At 43.8% G+C, this 16,657-nt stretch overlaps 1 protein-coding gene across 1 annotated transcript in view; it reads left to right on the top strand.

Annotated features, from left to right (window-relative positions):
- The window catches only part of DRC8 (dynein regulatory complex subunit 8), a 385,308-nt gene extending 371,162 nt beyond the window's left edge, over nucleotides 1-14,146 (top strand). Inside the window, exons 4-7 of the mRNA XM_078648802.1 lie at nucleotides 3,283-3,362; nucleotides 10,605-10,647; nucleotides 10,735-10,801; nucleotides 13,853-14,146. Of these exons, the coding sequence (XP_078504928.1) occupies nucleotides 3,283-3,362; nucleotides 10,605-10,647; nucleotides 10,735-10,801; nucleotides 13,853-13,968 (306 nt within the window). The 3' untranslated portion in view covers nucleotides 13,969-14,146. The remainder of the gene's footprint in view (nucleotides 1-3,282; nucleotides 3,363-10,604; nucleotides 10,648-10,734; nucleotides 10,802-13,852) is intronic.
- Nucleotides 14,147-16,657: the final 2,511 nt, after the last annotated feature.

Genomic DNA, 16,657 nt, shown 5'->3' with positions numbered 1-16,657 from the left:
TTCAGGTTCCAGTGGTTAAGGACTTCCTCCAGGGGTTGAAGAAAGTGTATCCCCCTGTGCGAAGTCCTTCTCCTCCATGGGAATTGAACCTGGTGCTATCCAGGTTAATGTCACCACCTTTTGAGCCCATCCACAAGGCCTCTTTGCAACATCTCTCTTGGAAGGCGGCCTTTTTGGTGGCGATTACCTCTGCTCGCAGAGTCAGCGAGATTCAAGCTCTCTGTGCGAAAGAACCATACACTATCTTTCATCACAATAGGGTAGTCCTAAGGGCTCATCCAGCTTTCTTACCTAAAGTCATCTCTGATTTTCATATAAATCAGTCCATTTCCCTCCCTTCATTTTTTCCAAATCCTACGACCCCAGCCGAGCGGTCACTGCACTCCTTAGATCTTAAAAGAGTGCTCAAGTTCTATTTGGAAATGACCAAAGGGATTAGGAAAACGGATCAACTGTTTGTGAACTATGGTTCAATGCGAACAGGTTTTCCAGCGGCCAAGAGGTCCATCGCGAGATGGATTGTCTCTTGCATTAAATTGGCTTATCAGCTTGCAGGCAAGCCTTTGTTGCAGTCACCCAAAGCGCATTCCACTAGAGGGAAGGCCGCTACAGTAGCCTTCTTGCACGACATTCCAATGTCAGAGATATGCAAGGCTGCGACTTGGAAATCAGTTCATACCTTTACGAGACATTACTGTCTCGAGTCTGATTCCAGGGCCGATACTCAAGTAGGACAAGCCTCTTTGAGGAATCTATTTGGGTAGCCTACGGCCTGTACAAGCTTAGTAAATACTAGGCTTAATATGGTTTATTACTGTATTGTTACACCTTTGCCCGCAGGGAGATGAGGTGAGGCTCGCTATTCTATTCTAATGCTTATGACTATTGATGAGGATCCCCTGGAAGAGAAGGATTAGTTACTTACCTGTAATCCTAGTTCTCTTCCATGGGTATCCTCATCAAAGTCATAAGCAACCCTCCCGCCTCCCCGGGCAAAGGACATTCTTTAATAAGGAGATATTGTTAACCTATTTGTTATTGGGTTTATTTTCAGTCTCCGAAAAGAACAACTGACCTGTCACCCCTGAGGCATGATGGGATACTGGGGGTCATGAGTGCCTTAAAGGCACGGTGTCAGTTTACTGCTATGCAGCTACAGGTTAGCTTTTCAGTCTTTTTAGACTGTGTGTTTGCAATGCAGCCTGGGAGCTTTCTATGCTTCCAGTGAGTTATAAGAATTTCTACTGCTTTCTGAGCATTAAAACAGTTTCTAAACAAACTTTTTTGTTGTTTCTCATGTTTCTAATGCTTATTATTATTACATGTATGGTGGAAATTCTACACAGCATATTTCAGCTCTGATTCTATTGGCTGCTATTGCATGTTATATATATATATGTATTTATATATATATGAGTATATATATATGTGGGGCACATATAATATAGTGTTTCCGGGGCCCCGCACATGGGCGGGAATATTCTAATGCTTATGACTTTGATGAGGATACCCCTGGAAGAGAACTAGGATTACAGGTAAGTAACTAATCCATCACTTCCCCACCAGGATTTCATAAATGAGGTGGATAGGGTAATTTAGGTGGCGTGATGTGTTTCTCAACTGAAGACGCCTCTTATCAACTTTACTTTATGCTGATTCAGCTATCATGCATTTTCAAGACCTTGTTATAAAGGGTTTAAAATGCTAAAGTAGGTGGGGGTCTTCTTTATCGAAAGAGTGTGTTAGGCTATGACGCCACACCCTCCTGTTAATCATCAAGACCTTAACTACATGGACCGAGACATTGTTTTGATAGTGACACAAAGACATGCCCAGTTGATGCACGAGGCATCTAAAGTTATGGCATTTCCAAGCTACACAACTTGTGTGGAAGCGGCGTAATCATTGAAAGATGTAAAAAAAAAAACTGCGTCATGAAACTTGACAACATACAGCAATCCAAGGTATACATAGTCATTTTCCAGAGCATCAAACTACTTATTATTTGGATTTACCCGTAAACTGACATTATCATGCACTTTGCTCATGGTTGTTCAGAATACTAAACAAGCTGATTTGCAGTGTTTCCTGCTGCCACATCTTTAATGCAATTGTTGTACTATTGTTGAAATTGTCCATAAAGTTAGTTTTCAAAGAAGTGATAAAAGATGTGCACGAACTCCTGATAACAGGCAATTTTATGGAAATAAAGAATTACTATTAAGATCACTGCATGCAAATTTGCTGAGAAGGATTTTTATTGAGCCCACAGCAATGGGAAACATCCATCTATTTTATGGAAAGTCAGCAACAGATCTCTCTCACATAAACACAAACATTGCACCTCTATATTGCTTTAAAGGTTTTAATGACATAGACTAAAAGACAGTCCACAACACTTACATAATTGATCAACTGTAATAAGTAGAAGACAAAATGAAGGCAATACAAAAATACCTTAGAACAAGAAATGTTTGCTACACATGTAAACTAATAACAACACTTTCCCTTTGTTCAGGTGTCCTTTGATAAATTAAAGGTATATTGGAGACTCATTTTTGAGAAAACACTCCACCAAGAAGTTTCTTAATTAATTTATGAGAGAATGAGGGGCTACAAGGCTGCTTTACATTTTGTGAAATTTTCAATAATACTAAGGAAATCAATTATTAATCTAGGGTACTGTTACATCCTGAATGATGACGGGTGCTATTTAATGTTTTTACAGAAACCTCAGTCATACAGGCGCTAGAGAAGGTCTATGTATTCACAAATGCGACGTAAAGTGGAGAAATGTGTATTTTTTCGCTTCACCTTTTCAGATTCCTTCTTATATGATATCTATTTGTAGTGCTTATTTGATTTTTATTGAAGTTTACACTCTATCAAAACAAAATAAAAAATAGTCGAGAAAACTAATGCTCAAGTGCCGAAATTTTCCAAATTTGAAACCAGATACATTTGAGTCAAAGACAGTGAAGAAGATGATGGCTTTTTAAAGAATCGCTTTTACATTTTCTTTCCTATAGCTCATACTTGAAATCTGTCATAGGCATCGATTTTACATTGATTCGGTTTTCCTCTTTCGCTGTTTCACTTCCCGTTGCGGTCAATGCCAAGCCTTTCTGGAATATCAGAAATGTAAATAGCGTAATGCTGTGGTGTATTTTATATGCGCAATGTCTATAGATGCCATGGGCTCTTGACCAAGATTATCAGGATGCCAGCTGATAGAAATTATATGTTTTATTGGTCCTCATTAAAGAGCTTTTTCTTTCTCAGGTTGAAGAGGAAGAGCCTACTGGTTTCATCCGTTTTGAAAAATTTCTTCCAACGATGACGAAAGTGTTGTTAGAAAGAAGGTACATTTCAAAAACATACATTTATTCATTTAGGGAGCTGTGCCTGAAAGAAGATACAAAATGAAAAAACACATCAAAAACCCTGAAACTTGCTTTCCACTGATGTACCTAGACAAAGATATCATTAAAATGAATAAACAAGGTTAATATATAAAAGAATAGCGACCTTGCTTGACATACAGACTTCCACTTATGAAGTTGATACAAAATCATTGCTTGAGTCATGCAAGTGTTACCACAATTAGAAAAAGACCGTAACCCCAATTTACAAAGACTTTGCATTGTAATTTGCTGTTCTTGACGAACGTGTTGTGTTGTGATTTACAATCGCGATTTGCATTGGATTTCATTATTTTTTTTTAATTGACCTTTCTTCATACACCACACCATATACAGTTTACTGGAGTGCACATTACCTAATGCCGTTGTAAAATTGCTGTTATGGTGACAACATATGCAGTGTAAAATAAAACACTAACGTATGCAGCACAGCATCCGCTTAGTGCAGTCCAAGATACCATTATAATAACAATGTCTCAAACTGTAACCTAAACCCTCCCCACCCTGTCCGTACTCCTGTCTGTGCGTCTAGTTGCCTTAGCCAGACGACTACCATCATTGACCTTCATATTGTCCCCATGTAGACACATCCAGGCATTCCCTCACCCATAGGTGCCACCTGATCCTCCCAACGCGTGGCCTCATCGCTCTTCATTTGCCACTAGTTGACTCTTTTGTCCAGTGGGCCCTTCATGGGGGTCTGGCATCTGGAGGGTCCTTTAAAGCCTGTATCATGGCTCTCCAAGAGATTAGGTCCTCTACCAGCTTCACATCCTGTTGAATCTTCCTCATACGCACTTTCTCCGCTCCTGCCCACTCTAGTAAATTCCTTTGGCATTCCTGCACTAGCGGGAGTTGGGGTCTCAGCCATTTAATGACAATGCATCTTTTAGCTAGTATTAAGCCGAGCAGCGCAAACTTCCTACTGAGTTTCTTCTTACTCTTACAAGGGAGTACATACATTGCTTAATCGGAAGGGGGATGGCCCAGCCTGCTGCCCCGTTGATTTGAGTCAGCACCTCTTCCTAATATCTTGTGATAACTGGTTAGTTCCACACCACATGAAATCAGCAGCCTCACTCTCGCATTGCACACATCTCGGCCCCTGGCTGGATATATCTTATTTAGTAGCCTGGGGAGAGGTAAGCCCAGTGTATGACATTATACTGCACCAACTTGAATCTTGCATTTATCAACACCTCACAGACTCCACCATGTATTTTATACCATTCCTTAGATATAATAGGGTCATTCCTAACGCGTCAGCGGCACCACTCGTTTATCCGTTCTGAGGGCCCTATACAATTGTGTGATAAGCTTCGGACCCCCAGCCATCGTAAGCATGGTGACCATGGTTTGTGTGGGTTCAAGGGCCTGAGGTAACGAAGGCCAGATTTCCCTGGCTGTGGCTGCTATTTTTGTGCACTGCGAAAACTGCGCAGGGCCCAACCCAAACACCTTGAATGTGTTTTGCATAGTGATAAATCTGGCTGCAGGATTTTGGTCGGACAGCACTGTAGACCCACCGTCTGGCCAGCGGCCGACAGCCATTGTCTGAGCTATAGATGTGCTGCTAGATAGAAAAGTTCAAGGTCGGATACCTCTATCCCCCCCTTTTTCAATTTCAGCTTGAGTGTGTTCAGTGCCACCTTGTATCTCTTCCCGGCCCAGAAAAGTTCCACCAATAGGCGATCCAATTCTCGGAACGCACACCTCAGAATCTCAAATAGGATGCCCTGGAGCAAATACAGGCATGTGGGTAGAACCACCAATTTGGCAGGCACAATTTGCCCCATCAGGGATAATTTTAGCGAATTCCAGAAGGCTCTGGAGGGTTGGGATTATGGACAACTTTCCCCAGATTCAGATCATGGCACTGTTGCACCCCTTGAGCTATGTGCATTCCCAGATATTTAACGCCTTCAACTATCCAGGCTTTCCCCGACTCCGGGACAGATTCGTGGGGTATCCCTGTTAGCTGCCCCAGTCGGAACAAGGCTGATTTTGAGTGATTACCATGGAGTCCCGATATTTTATTGAATTCCCGCATGGCATTCAGCAGGATCAGGATGGATGTGGCTGGCTCTCACAAGTATATCAATGCATCGTCACGCGTAGATCGACAGTACATAAACTGTCCGTCCCACTGGGATTCCCCATCCATTCAGGACCCAACGGAGCTGACCGTGAATGGCCCCATCGCCAGGGCAATCAACAGGGGAAACAGTGAGACCCCTGCCGTGTATCCCTCATGGATGAAACTCATTTGCAAGTTTGAACAAACACCATCGGCCTCGTGTAGAGCAATTTGATCCACTGAATGAAGTTGTTTCCCAGCCCCATTCTCCCCAGTACTATCCAGACCTACTCCCAACTCACAGAATCAAAGGCCTGTTCTATATCTAGGATGGCTAGTGCATACTGTTCGCCCTCTAAGCAAGGGGTGTGAATGAATCTTGACTGGTCCACATTGACCAGATGTGGTAAGTACATCAGCAGGCACGCTGCTAAGATTTTTCTGAGGATCTTCTGATCCACCTTCAGCATTGAGAGTGGGCGGTAGGAGGCCGCCGCTGTCGGATTCTTTTCTGGTTTTGGCACCAAGACTATGAGGGCTTCTCTTATGGAGCCCAGGAGTAGTCCCCCTCTCCAGAGCCTTTGCATAGACCAGCAACAGCTTATCTATCAGGTCGCCAGCAAAGGCTTTATAGAATTCAGGTGGGAGGCCATCCCATCCCAGTGCCCTGGCAGTTGTTTGGGAGTTTACCGCTCAGAGGAGTTCCTGTTTGGTCATTAGCTGAATCCTTGTTCTGAGGGCTCTTAATCTCTGTGGCTGCCTCCAGTGACTCGAAGACAGTTCTCTAACCTAGAAATTGGTGCTGGCTGTGAGTGCACTACAGTGCTTGTGGGTTGCAGTTGGTGATAAGACCACATAAGTGTGTCTCTGTGGGATGATGACTGGGTCTGATTGTAACAGGGCTGTCCTCTTTCTGTCTAGTGATTGGATTGTTTGGTACAGGTGGCATGGACACATAGTCACCCCATCGCTAAGATGGTCTAAAATCCTCCAGTATGGTGGCACTAAGGTATGGACAGCAGGCCTCGGTGCACTTTCAAACTATAAAAAACAGCTGCTAATAGTTCAATATGGCAAAACTTGGGGGGAAACCTGCCCACAGCCTGGTTCCTTACAGAAGGACCCTCTTGTAGGCTGAATAGTGCACTTCCTGTATGTCTAATCTGGGACAGTCTCCTTTCAATTTCATTTCTATGCCCTTTTTAGGGCTCCATTGCTGCCAAGAATATGGAGAGGCATCTATCCAGGGCGTAGTAGGGGATGGTCCATAGCTCAAGCCAACATACAGTGTGTGTGGCCCAGTGGCTCCATACTTTTTCAATAGCATAATAAAAACTAGGGCTACCCTAACCAAGGGATTGGGTATTAGCACATTATATGAAGTTGTTACTAGGTAAGGATTTCATAGATTATTTCGAACCAACAATGGGGCCTATTCATAAAGGTAAATGTTCACTTGAGTAAATCTACACATTTAGATGTACTCTTACACTTTAAAGTAGCATTACTACTTTTGGCTACTCACTATTTAAAAGTGTAAAGGTACTAAAAAGTGCAGACTTGCATCCCCCCACTTCCTGAAATAGGGGGTTGAATGAGTGTACCTCTCCCCCAACACATCATAAACGACTGTAAAGTTACTACTAGTGGTGACTTGACGACGATATTTGACCGCCTGCACCCTTAGTTGAATAACAGCTTGCCCATATCAAATACACTGGTGTCCTGATAGGGAAAATAACCTTGATTAAAATGGTGGCTGTTTGTATGTCTTGCATGGAACCATGTATAAAAATACCTGAATTGTTTTCCGCGAACTAGACCGTCTCCTGCTGGAGCTACTGTGGGGTAGGCATGGTCACATGGAGATATCAGGTCTCGAGATGTACTGTCTGGCATCCCAATTACAACACATTGTCCATTGGTTCAATGTTGAACAAAACTGGAAGACATCACTACTGTCGGGAACTTACAGTGATGCAGATAAAGGATTCCTATTACTCTGCGATGACAGAATGCCTGGGATTCTACCTCATGTGATCAAACTGGTTTGCAGGCTCTGGGAACGGGCAGTGCTCGGGTGCTCCATAGATCGCCTTACGCACCGGACCTCGAGGTCTGGAAGATCCACCCTTTCGCACAAATAGCGCTGTTGATGGCTGGGCCGATTTTTTACATTACCCAACGCAATTGAAGCTTTTAATTTGGAAAGCGGCCGGTTCCTTCAATATGCCAAAATAGAAGCTCCTCCATGGGAGATATGGCCGGGATTCCCTGAGGCCCAGGAATCCACACAAATAGTTGTTACTTTACTGACAATGAAGAGAAGCCAGAGGCTCATCACCCACCTATACAGTGCCCGAATAGACTGGCCACAACACCCCCTAAAGATCGAAGGCAAGTGGCTCCAGATGTGCGAATTCCCCATCACGTCTTCGGAATGAATTAAGATACACGGAGGGTAAAGGAAGTTTCTGTAAATTCGCAGTTCAAACGTATCCAATATAACATCCATATTGTGTACCTCTCCCCCAACACCTACCTGCTATCTACCCAGACAGGGACTCCGGGTGCCTGCGCTGCAGACACAAATCCTATGACTTTTTCCATGTCATATAAGAGTTGTCCTCAACTCGCCACCTATTGAGAGGAGGTATTACAACATCTACATAGGGCCCTGGGCTGGAAGATCCAGAGAGAACTAAAACAATGTCTACTGGGACAGGTCCCCACAGCCAAAAGCAGTAAAGTTAGCAGGCGATTTGTACTGCTTGGGTTAACATTGGCCAAACGTCGCATAGCTGTTAGATGGCTGAGCCCTAGACCTCCCCTGACAGCTGACTGGTTGCGGGATATAACGGAATGGGCTTGAGCGTGAGAAAATCACAAGAAGTTGAGACGTGGTGGTAGATTGGCAGATGACCTACTTGCATGGAGGGCCATGAGCCACGACTTACTGATGATAACCCCGACGCCCCCTCTGCTATAGGGAACACACCTGAGGATTAAGCTCCTGTAGTTGCTGATCCACATACGCAGTGATCGGAATGCTTGAGAATTAGACTGGACTGAATGGCCCGCCAGAGGTGATGAGGGTTCTCATCTCTCCTCTTATTCCCTGACATTAACACACTGAGATGATGTGTTGCAGTTGAGGGTGCTAGATCGCAGCAAATAGAGCAGGGGCCTTCAAGCTGGGGAGTGGACTCCCCTAGGGGGGGCTCAAGTGGTCTCAGGGGGTGCGCCAGGCTCTGGCCAAAAGAAGCATTGTACTGATAGCAGTACTTTGTTTTAAGATGATAAAAATGAGCCACACCAAGCAGCTCTGTAATGGGCCATAACTAACATCTTTTGCTATTTATGTCCTAGCTGGGAGAAGGTGTCAAAAGGGTAGGGACTCCAAATATTCTTCAAACCCCACTTCTAATAGTCACACTGTGGATACTTGTGCTTGTTAGTAAAGCCAGCCTGACCAGAACAGTATGTTTGGCAATCATGTATTTGCTTGCATTCTTAAAAGAGTAACAGAAAGTAACTGCAGTGTTGAAATATATATAGACATATTCAAACATTGCCAATTTAATAAAATAATTGTGAAAAATTCTGAGGGGGTCCCGATGATTTTTTTTCTTCCCACTGGGGTGGGGTTGTGCAGAATAAAAAAGTTTGAAGACCACTGGCATAGAGGTTGGAGATAGGTTAATAGTTTCTTAACAATCAGCTTATTTTCTTGAGTACTTTACTGCACTTTGTTGAATTACATAGCCGCTGCCTCCCCAATTTGGATTGTTTATATTGCTGAACTGTGGGGTTGACTGGAAACCCTGTGATTCCCATGACTGTTATATTGTTAAAATGCCAATAAAATGTATTTTAAAAAAAATCAAGCACACTTGAGTAAAGGACTGAGAGCTGGCAGCCAAAGATTGCTCTCTTGGCGGGTAATAACAGTAGTTATAGCACACAAAGGGAGCATTATGGTTCCCTGACCACCATCAGATATTCTAATCCAGTGCTAGTATGAATTATTCTGCCTGTAGTACACAATAACATGCAGACCATTTTTTAGTGGTTCAAACAATGCATTCAGATATCTATTACAGATGATTCCCACTCCTATTTACCACTTTCTTTTAGCGGTGGTAAATGGAAGCATGGGGGCAGGGTGTTGTCCATGGCAGGGAGATGTGTTGGTAGTCATCGGGGATGCTCACTGCTGAATGGGGATTCTGTAGGAGAGAGCCGGGTGGGAGTCGTGCTGCTCTAATGCCCACAGCGCCTCCTCAGATTCATTCTCAATTTTACTTGGTATATTTTTTGGAAAAATAGGGCCAATGTTTCCAAACTCATTACTCCAAAGCAGGGCAGGCAAAAGTGCCCCGCATCTCTCCAATCATAAGCTATTGCTAAACACATCGGCCCCCTCCCCACCAGGTTAGCACTGCATGCGGCCGCAGTGGTCGCACTGGCCTAAAGCCGGGGGAAACATCCTTTACGACGCAACTTTTACCACGCAGTGCCTTTACAACGCAGGTTTTTCAACGCAAGTCATTACAACGAATTGCACTGGGGGGCGCTCTAGGATAGGTAATAGTTTAATTTACTATCCAACACCTTCCCTACTATCCACGGGGACTGGAGTTGGAATAGTAAATTAAACTATTCACTATCCAGCACCCCCCAACGCAAGTCGTTGTAACGACTTGCATTGAAAAACCTGCGTTGTAAAAGCATGCGTGGTAAAAGCATGCGTTGTAACAACGTACATCCAAAGCCGGCCCTGTTTCCAAGTGCAGCTACTGTGGACCACTTGTGATCCGCTAAAGCGGTGTCCCTCATGGAGATACTGCTCTAGCTCGATTTGTAATCGAGTCTTAAGAGTGATAGAGTGACCATAACATTAACTTTATGGTTTTCAACCTTGACTTCATACTTTTCCCCAGAGCTAAAAGGTTGGCTACCCAATCACTAGAACCCTAAACAAATATTGGATTTTCTTCTTTCATGTATTTGAGTCGTATTTATTAAATTGTTCATCACTGAATGAAAACTTGTTTTCAAATAAATCAGTGTATTAAATCAAATCCTTTCTTTCAATATTTCAGATACAGGCCAGTTTCAGAAGATGTTCTTATCCGAGCATTTGAGGTTTGCATACACTGATATATAATCTCATTGAATTTAGAGTTGTTATCGTTATTGCAATGTCTTTACAGTACATATCACTTTTTTAAGGTTTTGGATCAACAAAAAAAGGGATTCCTTACCAGAGAGGAGCTAACTAAATATATGACTCAGGAAGGTAAGAGTTTGAAACTAATTAGAGAGCACCTTTTTTATGTTTGCTTTATTTTTCTGGGAAGTATAAATACAATGCTTTTTAAAATTGGAACCCTTAGTCCCCCCCCCCATCACAAGTGTCCTGTTAATTCCGATAGGCCCAGTGACGGGAGTTACTGGGACCATCAGAATTATGAGTATAGCAGGGACACTGGTGCTCTTCTTTTTTACACTCAGAGATTCCACCTGAGATTCCACCAAGCAGGCAAAGTCTCTGTGGGGGGGTGCAACAAGATGATATGCAGAAATTAGCACTTTAAGCCTGAGTGCTGCGAGTAGTTCCCCGAAAACGCAATCCCAGTTATTTCCTCCCTCAAACATTACCAGGACCCTGCTAATGGTAAATTCTGAGAAAAAAAGGAAATTTACTGGTCACTCTCAATGAGGGCATAAGTACCAGAGGTCCCGCAATACTCATATAGTCTTAGAAAAATTCGATTTTGTATGGGCAATTCTTGGAAATGGTTCCCAGAAAAATAATGGTCAGAAAACTATGACTCAGACTCCGACCCTGAAAACTTTAACATGTCTGTTAACAACACTGGATGAAAAGTGAAATAGTATTTTTATTTGTGTGAGAATTGTTAATTGCACTTCACCTTGGATTGAAGGTCAGTTCAGAGGTCCAAGGACGTTTCTTCATAAGAAACCTAGCAGTCATTATGCTATTATTATGGCTCATGCCACAGCAGCCATGCACTGAGCGAAAAAGCATGGCTATCCCTCACTTAGATCTTATATAACTCTAGATTTCCCAAAATTTACGTGACCAAGCATTTCCAGGCCTAGAAGCCTCTGGATAAACTGATGGGCTGTTGCAAGTGTCAGCAAATATCCTCCACTAACCCTGTTGAGGAACCTTTATACGTAGGGATTCCGGTTATCGGTTTAAACTGATAAAACGTGTTAAAAGTCCAAAAACAAAACATTTTCTAGTTCTGTTTCAACTGGAGTCCACCGGGTTTCAGGTTCCAAACATAATAAACCGACAAACAACACAATGAATCATTTTCTGACTCTCAAACCCCTCTATTTATGCTTATTGCGAAGAGGGTTCCAACAGTGGGGGAGACGGACGGTGAGCATCAGTCTCAATCGTGCCTGCCTTGCTCTAACTTGAAAATCCAGCATATCTTCTTGCAAGTGGGCCTCAGAGTCATAGACCCCTGAATCCTGTCCAGGCAGAAAGGGGGTTTGACACATTCCATGAGGCTAAATGTTCTGCTAACAGGTAACAGAAGACATGGCCTACAAGGTTGCCACCTGAGCGGAGGCTCACAACATGCACCATCTTCCAGTAGATCGCCTCCAACACCTTTCACTTTTAGAACGCCTGTAGAGTCGTCACATTTTAAAGACCGCTGATATCCATCCGCACAGGGCTTCTTTGACTATTAATGGAGTCTTGGAATGTCCCACTCCTGCTGACATGGCACTGAAAAGAAGCCTGGGTGCAGAGGCTTAATAGGTGTCTGTGCTTGGTGAGGAGGTGGAACACTGGACTGGCCTTCAAAAAAGTAAAATTGGGGATGGGTTACTAAGCGTAGGCGTGCATGAAACGTTATTACAGCAAGACCACCATTAAGCCATGTTTTCTAGTTTTACATAATTACTGTGATCTTCTCCTGCCCCAGGAACATTTGCCTACCTGATCTAAAGTGCCTTAGATCCCATACGACCACGAGGGCACCACATACATTGCAGTCTCTAACAAGTCTCGTCAATCGGAAAAATCATTCTCAACAGCTTCTATCTTGTCTGTCCCTAAAAGGAAGTCGTCTGTACCAGAGGCTGGTCTGTATCCTCTATCTTCAAGCAGAAAGTACTCGCACACAAATTCCCATTGCCAGAACGTAGTCTGTGTGGCGCATCACTACCCATTGTGATGCCTGCATGTCACAATGAGTAATCTTACAGCATTCAGTGTCTTAGGCATGGTGTCAACACCATAATGTCAATTAAAAAATAAAATGCACAGGAAAGGGACTGAGGTCACTAAAATGTGTTAACGTAGTAATCAGAACATTCTGTAGTCAAGTTGATGATTTGGACCTCTGTGCAGGGCCTGGTTTAGAATTAGTTGCTACGGGAAGACCATCAGATGTGTTCTGGAGACGGTAAATCCTCTGTTGAAGGATCTTCCAGTGTTGGGAATCCTTCAGGAAGATTTACCACTTCTTTCACCAACCTGCTGGAATTTTCCAATTCCTTCTCCAGATCCAGAATTGTGGAAATGTCCATGCTAACAAATCTGCATTTTGTTCCTCTGCAATCAGCCGGCACTCAGTGCAGTTTTCTTAATTCGTCATATGCAGCCCGTGCAGGTAAGAGCATTGGACTGGTGGGGCCGAGTTGGGGGGGGGGGGGGATTTAGACAGACGACGAGGGAAAAGAAATGATTTATTTAATTTTCCTCATGGTCGTCTGTCGATTCCCTCCCAACCCAGCCCCACCGCTCTTACCTGCACGGGCCGCAGCTGTAATTTGTACAATTCGAAATATATTGGGTCCTATGTTTTTCAAGTACTAACAGTAGAGCTTTTGTAGTACTCTTATACATGCTCTTACATGCCTTTGTGAATTGACTGATAATATGTAAAATGCAAATACAATGGAAGCACTCATGGAAACTTCATATACAAGTAATACAAGTAGAAAGAACTGTGCCCTCTTTGAACATTTACTAATAGGGTGTTGGACGCTTCGGGGATTCACAAAGACATGAACAAGACTGTTTAAAAAAAGACTCCTGTAGTACAACTTTGCATACTCACAAAAGTTTTTGTGCTTCAGCTCCTTGTGTTATACAAATGTTTAGTGGCAATTGATGTTAATTTAAAAACTCTGCTCGTGAAAATCCAAATTTGAGGATAGCTATTCACATGGTGCATTATACAGACCTTTTCCTCTGCCATGTTATGATGCAATGTGTTGCAACGAGTTACGCCTGCAGAACAGGTTCCAAAGAACCACATTGTGTAGACAATGACGCAACCTTTCTGCCTTTTTGCAGGGGAGCCTTTCACCCAGGAGGAGATGGAAGAGATGATTTCTGCTGCTGTTGATCCCGAAAAAAGCGTTGTTCTCTACAAGGAGTACGTTTCCACGCTGGTGGTGGAGCAGCGTTAGACGGACTGTACCATTTAATTGTGAAAAGGGCGGTGCGCGTAAAACTGGAGGTGTTTACCATGGGCTTGTTGTTTTAAGCAGCTTGAGTCTGTATCGCCATGAGAGCGTCTGGTTGGGAAACCCAGCAGGAGAGGGTTTGCACAGCTGCTCGATGAAACCTCCGGGTAATTAAATATTAGGAGAAACAAAAGTTGTATTGTAAAGCTTGTGTTTGCAGTCACGTGACTGTTACCTCAGACAGGCAAACAACAGTTGGAAGTGCCAGGTACTAGGACACATGCCTAGTTTTCCGCATCTACATCTGTAGTGGAGAAAGGATGCAATGGGCCCTGGTGAAAGCAGCGCAAATTGACCCTTTGACTGTTGTTGCGGTAGTAAAAACACTGATTAGCCAGTGGCGGCTGGTGACATTTGAAAGTGGTGGGCGTAAAGGTTTGTGACGAGTGCCCTGGGGTGAGCAAGCATAGCGAGAGAGCCTGAGTGTCATGAGGAAGGTTCAGAGGGGTTCTACCCTTGGGAAATTTTTGACAAGGGGGGGGGGTGGTTCTACCAGGGCTCTGGGCCCGGTGCCACTGCACCTGCTGCACCAATGGCAGCTACGCCCCGATTTACTTGTACCGTGCCCTCCTATTCCCCTGAAAGAATTCCACTGTTGTATACCAAAAATTTTTTACCAAAATGTCAAACAAATCGCTCTGACTTGCATTCATGTTGCAACCCTGTTGCTGTATCACCATCTAGCCATAAAAAGTCAGATCTCTTTTATTATGAGCTGCGCTACGAGAACCATCACATTGATTGGCGTGTGTGGTGGCACTCCTATAAACAGCACAATTAAATCATATTAGTAAGGCAACAACACGTTTTTATAAAAATGTGATTGCTGTATGCTCATCCATATGTAGGTATTAGGGGGCATTTTTGTAAGACCAGCGGTGGGCTAGTGCTGAAGGGAGTTGCCTATTTCTGATTGCCCCAACCTTCTGCTTTTGACTCACTGGGTGTGTCAGGCCAGGGGTTTGATGTGTAATGAGGTATCTCTTCGTGTCTGTGGCATGACCAACTTCTAAGGCATACCGGAACAAAGGAGAGGACATGGTTCAACAAGAAGAGATAAATGGCCCCTAGCTCTTTGCATCCAGAGCCGGCCTTTGCTCAGATTGTGCCCTGGCGCAACAAATTTGTGCCCCCTCCTACTCCCCATCTTTAATTGTCCATTACTGAAAGATTGGGCGAGTAGGAGGAAGGTGAGGGAGGGAGATTAAGAAGTGCCATGAAAAGAAAGACAAAGAAAATCAGAGAGGGCACCAGCAGCCTTAAGAATTAGGGTTTGAACACACTTTTCTTTGGACCTAAGTTGTGGGGAGACTGCTGCGGGGAGCTCTGGCACCCCTCTTGAGGTCAGTGACCTAGTCTTGGGCCCAGCTCACACATGCTAAAGGCCGGCCATGCTTTCACCCACGGGGGTCAGCAGACAATGGCTTCCCAATGAAGTTCCAGGGTAGGGCGCGATCAGTCCCTGCCTGTGCTTGGGCAGATGTTTGCGGGCGTGGACTGCCTCAGATTTCGCTATTCACCTATGCCAGGGGAAGTCTAGGTTGCTGCAGCAGCACTATGCCTGTGCTTGTGGAATCTGTCACAACCACCTGGAGGTTTAGGTGGTGGGGACTGATGAGTTCTCCCACTGCCAGGAACATTCCTGTTGTAAAACCTGATGGCTATGTGTGGCAGGTCATTTTGAGAGCAGGGCCCAATGATATGCTTGACCTTTACTTGTATAGTTTGGCCTATGTAAAATAGCATCCAACTTGCCTAACCACTTGAAAACCAGAAATGGGTTCCCCACATCATGTGTTTCTCACATGCTTTTACCGTTTCACCATTTAACCTCGTTCTCAAGAAATGAGAGGTATACATGTCTGGAGACCTTTACATTGGTCTCCGAGTAGCCCTCCCGTGTGAATTTTGTGTAATATGAAAGTGCTCTGAAACGATTTCTTCTGGGCATTATTGAGGTATTTGCCACAGCAATGGCCCAGCCAACTCACTTGTTTTTATCTAAAAGAGCGTTGTTGTGGAGTGTGCGTTGCTGTGATACCAGTAACTGTGAGTCTTTGATTCTAAGATAATTATTCAAATCCTAAACTACCAATGATGCTTGTACCTCAGGTCCTCCCACCTCACTTCTGCAGAGATGGCACAAGTCAGATTTTTTCAGTGTGTGCTTGTGCCTAGCGGCACCTTGCTAAGGGGGGAGTAACTGGAGAGCAGGGGTTGAGTTGAGATTTTAGGAAAACTACTGATATGCAATTGTTATCCATATAAGTAATATGTAGTCCATTCATAAGCTAACCTAACCACTGTTCCGCATTATTGAATATTACTTGCGATATGTGCTTACACATTTTATGTGTGCATGTAACATCAGCAGTTGAGCGGGATGGTGTCTCCAAGAATGACTGACTACCAGATAGTGTGTAAAAGGCCACTTTAGTGTAACAGGCGCACAAAATGACAATAACCAGTGCCTGGCTCTATGCCATACATACTAATCATGAACATGAACCTCACTATACATTTGATTTACTATCCAAAAACACCTCCCCCTTCTGCTAAGCAACCCTTCCCAAACCATAACAACCAAAATCCATTCATACCCTCATCTCCCAGAAATCCCAGAATCAATCCG

The sequence above is a fragment of the Lissotriton helveticus genome, chromosome 6 (genome assembly GCF_964261635.1).
Source record: "Lissotriton helveticus chromosome 6, aLisHel1.1, whole genome shotgun sequence".
NCBI lineage: Eukaryota > Metazoa > Chordata > Amphibia > Caudata > Salamandridae > Lissotriton > Lissotriton helveticus.
This window is presented reverse-complemented; position numbering and strand designations above follow the sequence as displayed.